Source organism: Procambarus clarkii, unplaced genomic scaffold, assembly GCF_040958095.1.
Source record: "Procambarus clarkii isolate CNS0578487 unplaced genomic scaffold, FALCON_Pclarkii_2.0 HiC_scaffold_276, whole genome shotgun sequence".
NCBI classification, from domain to species: domain Eukaryota; kingdom Metazoa; phylum Arthropoda; class Malacostraca; order Decapoda; family Cambaridae; genus Procambarus; species Procambarus clarkii.
In genome coordinates, this window is record NW_027189309.1 from 157,754 (window position 1) to 163,138 (window position 5,385).

A 5,385-nucleotide genomic window follows, 5' to 3' on the forward strand; every position below is an offset into this window, starting at 1 on the left:
TTAGAGGTCTGTTGTTGACTCGTGCTTCAATTTCCACGACAAGGGTCTGTAACTCGGTGAGCTTAATTTTCTGCTGGTGTAAGGTTTTTCTTAGGCATTTCTCAACAGTTCCCACCATTCTTTCGTAAAAACCGCCGTGCCATGGTGCTCTTGGAGGAATAAATTTCCAATAGCATTGTCTCTGTTTGAGCACAGAGTGTACTTCTGGATGGTACCATATTTCTTGTAAGCAAGCTTCTCCTGCCACGAAGTTAGATCCATTATCTGAGATCATTAATTTTGGGCAAGATCTTCGTGCAGCAAATCTGCGAAAGGCTTCTGCACTCATGTCAGAAGTGACTTCTAAATGTACTCCGCGTGTGGTAGCACACGTGAAAAGGCAAATGTAGGCTTTCACTGGAATCTTGTCCGGTGTGCCTGTTAAAATTAGTGCTCCTGTATAGTCGACACCTGTGGTTTCAAAGGGACGAAGGTGGACGACTCGCTCCTTAGGTAGGGGCGGTGGCCCTGGATAAGGACACACTCGAGCATCATATCTCTTGCAGATTACACAAGACTTGATTAAGGATTTGACAGTTTAGCGACCTTGGGGAAGCCAAAAACGTTGTCTGATTTCAGTAAAAGTATCTAATACTTCACCATGCAATGTATTATGCTCATGGTAATGTAAAACTATGAGTTTAGTAATGATGTGATGACGTGGAAGAAGTATAGGATTCTTCGTATCTAAATTTATTTCTGCGTGAAGCAGACGTCCACCGCATCTCAAGATGTTATAGTTATCTGAGTCAAGCCAGATACCCAGAGACTTACTCAACCTTTCTGGGAGATGTTCATATTCCTTCCCATAAGTCTCTTGGTGAGCTTGTTTGACCCAATATTTGATGGAACTAGGAAATCGATACTTGATCCCCATCTTGTTGATGAAATCAAATACCATTTCTGTAACTCTTAGTAATTTGCATAAATTGGAATAACGATGAGGATTGATAGCTAAAATTCAAGGGGGTTTTGGATCCACAACAGGGGTAGTGACATTGGTCACAATGACTTGTGGCTTCTGTTGGGGCCACTGACCACTAACTAGCCATTGGGGTCCATTAAACCACATCTCGGTTTTAACTAATTTCTTTAAGTCAAACCTCTGGATAAATAGTCAGCTGGATTGTCCTTGGTTGGGACATGTCTTAATTTATAACCACCAGACAATTCTCGAATTTCCCTTACTCGATTGCTGACATAGGGAGTTTTGTTGTTATCGTTTTTTACCCACTACAATACTGCCTCATTGTCTGACCACACTACTATTTCACCAAGGTGAACATTACTGAGGGTTTTGATCAGGCAATGAGCCAGTCTTACACCTACTAATAAGGCAGTTAATTCCATTTGGGGTAGTGACCTCCTTTTAATCGGGGCTACCCTTGCCTTAGATGTAAGCAAAAATGATTGTTGAGTATTAACTAGATAGGCTACTGAGCCATACGCTTTGCCTGAAGCATCGCAGAATACATGTAAATTTGTGGGTAAATTTAGTCCTAAGGTATTTTGGGGAAACTGTAGAATACTAAGTTTGTTGTAATCAGGAATCAACTGCTGCCATTTTTCTTGGAGATCCTCCGGCAACGTTTCATCCCACCTCAAATTCCTTTGCCAGCACTCCTGCATAAGGAGTTTACCCTTAATTAGAATATGACTGAGTAGGCCTAAAGGGTCAAATGGCTTGCTGACATGGGAGAGTAGTTTTCTCATGGTTAGAGGTGAATGATTGAAATCCACCGACTTGATATTCAATTTGTCTGTGGAAGTATTCCACTCCATACCTAAGACTTTCAATTTGTGAGGTACCTTATAATCAGGGAATTCTTCCTTGATTATTTGGTTGAGTTGTTTATTATTGGAGGCCCACGATTAAAGAGGCATGTTAGCTCCCAACAGTTCACGATTAGCCTCATGGTAGATTTCCACCTGTTTATTCTCATCATTAGTGGTTCCTTGAAAATTGTCAATGTATAAATTGTTGCTAATCTCAGTCTTGTAGGGGCTATTAGACTTCTTAAGATGTGTATCCAGAGTAGCCTGGAGTAAGAATGGTGAAGATGTCGCTCCGCACAGTACTGAGGCAAATCTATAAGTAATGATTTTGCTGTTAGGATCCTGTGGATCTTTCACCCAGAGAAATTTAGTAAAATCACGATCCGTCTCTTGTAAGCCTACTCTTAAAAAGGCTTTACTAATGTCGGATGTATAGGCAAAAACACCAGAGCGAAATCGTAATAAGACATCTTGTAGTCTTTGGGTTAGGCTAGGTCCAGTTTGTAGACAATCATTTAGTGACACACTGTCTGCCTTTAATTTGGCACTACAATTAAATACAATCCTGATTGGTGTTGTAACTGAATCTTTCAGGACAGCATGATGTGGCAAATAATGGCCTGTCTTATGGTTGTCTTCTTCAACAACTTCTATAAATTTGTTAGCAAGTTGTTGCTGTATTAAAGCATGATACAGTTGCAATTTATCTGGTTGCTTCCGTAGCCTAGCTAATTGAGAATTTAATTGGGTTGAGGCCATGAAATAATTTACTGGAAGCTGTGGGTCGTTCAGCTTCCACGGGAGTCTCACCCAATATTGATTATCTTGGAAAATCACAGTATCAAGATATTGTTGATACATCCATGTGTCATCTGGACTGGGTTGATCAGGGACTATGCCTAAGGTGTCCAAATCCCATAATTTGTGAACAGGGGCATTGGACTCATCATCCTCAGTTTCGTCTCTGACATCTAGTGGTGACTGCTCTAGGCCTAGTCACGCCACTATTGAATTAGTTGGTTGATTACTAGTAGATTTAGAATGTTGTTGGATCAACACTGGTCCTGTGAGTAGTTTACCCCCAGCTGACAGAAACAAGTTTACACCTCGTTGCCTGGTACATCCAGTAATAAATCTATAATAAAAGTCAGCTCCAATAAGAATACCTACATCGTTGAGATAGTCTGTACTTATTTTATGATCCGCTAGCCTAATACCGCTGCATTTAAGAAATTTGACTGTTTGAGCAAGACCTGTAACATATAAATCTGAGGGGAGCTTGTCAACGACTATGGCTTAAATTGGGCTGGTGCAGCCTCCTAAACGTACCAAGACTTTAACAACCTGGTAGTCATGAGGTCCACTATTGGTTAGGAATCCAGAGATATTCAAATTCACTCGAGCAATAGGCTTCAGTTTCAACTGATCAACTAGCTGTTGAGAAATAAAGGTTTTCTGTGAACCTTGGTCAAAGAGACCACGAGTGGAAATTTTAGATCTCTTATTGATTAATTTTTATTGAGCTGTTGGTAACGTAGTTGCGTTATTCGACTCTGTTGCAAGTATACTTATGTCTTGATGCACCTTGCAATACTGTACAGAAGTAGAATTGATAGTCTTCTTATGAAGATTGGTTGATCTTGATTGATCACTACCACACAAAGAGTAATGGTGTCTACCCTTGTGGCACTTATTGCACATACGTAAGGAAACAGTACAGCTATTGGGGTCATGAGGACCCGTGCACCTTGTGCATCTGTGTAATTCTTGCAAACGATGAATTCGGGTTTTATGGTCTGGATAAGTACTACACTTATAAGTAAGATGTTCATTATTGCAGAACAAACACCTTTTCACTGTAGAAGTCGTAGGAGTGGTGCTCACTACGGGGTTTATAGGGTTCACTGTGTATGTACCTACATTTCCATTTCGGAGATGATTTATTGAAATCTGGTTTTACTACAGTAGTTGCAGTACGTTGGGGTTTATGATGAGAGTTAGTAGAGAAGTTTGAAACACTCTTCCCATCTTGATTGACTCTTTGTCTTTCGACAAGGGTATGTAAACCTTCTGTAATTTCATTCATGGTCAGAGAGGTTTTATTGTATATAGTACACAATTTATCTAAAGTTTCTCTTGGTAATTTGCACCTTACAACTACTTTTGTCATCCATTCAGCAGTTTGAATTTGGACTTTAAGGCTTAAGGCCTTGAGTAACGATTCTAACTCTAGTCTGAAAGTTTGGAGAGAATCTGTAGAATTATTAGCACATGGTAAATCCAGTAATTTTTGGACTAGGATAGTAATAGTCTTTTCTTTGTTATCGTAGTTGCTCTTAAGCAATTGAACAGCTAGGTCGTAACCATCACTGGTCAGTGTTATGTTAGAGATCACCTTCAAGGCTTCATTTCGTAACAAGCCTTGTAAATAAGTGAACTTGGTTGTTTGAGGGATGTCAGCTTTAGAGTCTACTGCATCCACGAATTTACTCCAGAAATCATCCCAACTCTCATTCTCGTTACCAGAGAATGTGGGTATATTGATCTGAGGTAATTTGACACCAAGATCTGGATGTTAAGTAGAGGATGTTGTTAATTTGTTTTTAGCAATTGGCTTTTTAAAGGGTTGAAGTTTAACCTGTACATCATCTTCGTACTGGGCTAAAACATTGAAAATGTCCTCAAGTTCAGTTTCACCTATTGAAGTTTTGTAAAGTTCTGACAAGTACAGATTCATATGTTGCTTAATATGCTCGAATTTACTTTCGGCAACTTGAAGTAAGTCCTCTAATTCAGTGTAGTCAACAGGTGACTGTTGTGACAGATTTTGACACTTGGTAATCTGTCGGGTCAAGTGACCTTTCAGACCGATAAGGGTCCTTTTCATTTTGTCAGCTGCTTCCATGTTGTTGGGTAAGGGCTGGTTTAATAGTAAATAGTTGTTACTGACGTAACTGGGATATTGGCTCATTCAATGGAGTTCAATATCAATATAATAGCCTAATGTATTTGAATAGACTATACTACCTCGTTTAGAGGTTAAGTTACCTACCTAACAATAGATAGCTAATATTTTGAGTAGTACTCGAATGCCACTATTGAATTTTCGTCCGGCTAGCTCATCAATTATCACCATTCGATCCAACAGTGAACATTCGGCAGTACTCAAAAAATAATACACGAATAATATGTTAAAAGCAGAAAAAAGGTTTTGATGATCCCACCCTAAATCAGGGTCAGCATAATCTAAATAATATGTATGTACACCAGTACTGTCTAGTACAGTACTCGCTAAATAATTCCTACCTAGGAATGACTAAATGGTTTAGGCTGCATTTGTACAAACATTAGTACAATTACAGTCTAAATATCCTAGCTCATCAAAGGTTGGCATATATATGCAATGGTGCAGTAATATAGAAATATAGTGCTATGTTTTTGGGATTTTTTGTTTTGATATATATGTTTGTGCTTAGAAACACAAGTGAAAATTTATAAATATATAACACTAAGGCTACTTTATACATAAAGTATTATAGGAAATGTTGATAATAATTAATAAGTTTCAGG

At 38.8% G+C, this 5,385-nt stretch overlaps 1 protein-coding gene across 1 annotated transcript; it reads right to left on the reverse strand.

Moving 5' to 3' along the window:
• Positions 1-1,911: 1,911 nt before the first annotated feature.
• LOC138361283 (uncharacterized) lies at positions 1,912-4,720 on the reverse strand. The gene is made up of 3 exons (XM_069320655.1): positions 4,579-4,720; positions 4,087-4,383; positions 1,912-2,807 (listed from the first exon to the last, which is right to left on the reverse strand). The coding sequence occupies exons 1-3, from the start codon at positions 4,718-4,720 to the stop codon at positions 1,912-1,914; spliced, it is 1,335 nt and encodes a 444-aa protein (XP_069176756.1).
• Positions 4,721-5,385: the final 665 nt, after the last annotated feature.

What these genes read in the sequence shown, in the direction of transcription:
- LOC138361283 (XM_069320655.1), bottom strand. Translation starts at nt 4,720, where the DNA reads ATGGAAGCAGCTGACAAAATGAAAAGGACCCTTATCGGTCTGAAAGGT. An exon ending in CTTACTTCAAGTTGCCGAAA is followed by an intron (nt 4,384 to 4,578) that starts GTAAATTCGAGC and finishes CTTAACATCCAG; the next exon opens with ATCTTGGTGTCAAATTACCT. An exon ending in AAAATTACTGGATTTACCAT is followed by an intron (nt 2,808 to 4,086) that starts GTGCTAATAATT and finishes TGGCGTGACTAG; the next exon opens with GCCTAGAGCAGTCACCACTA.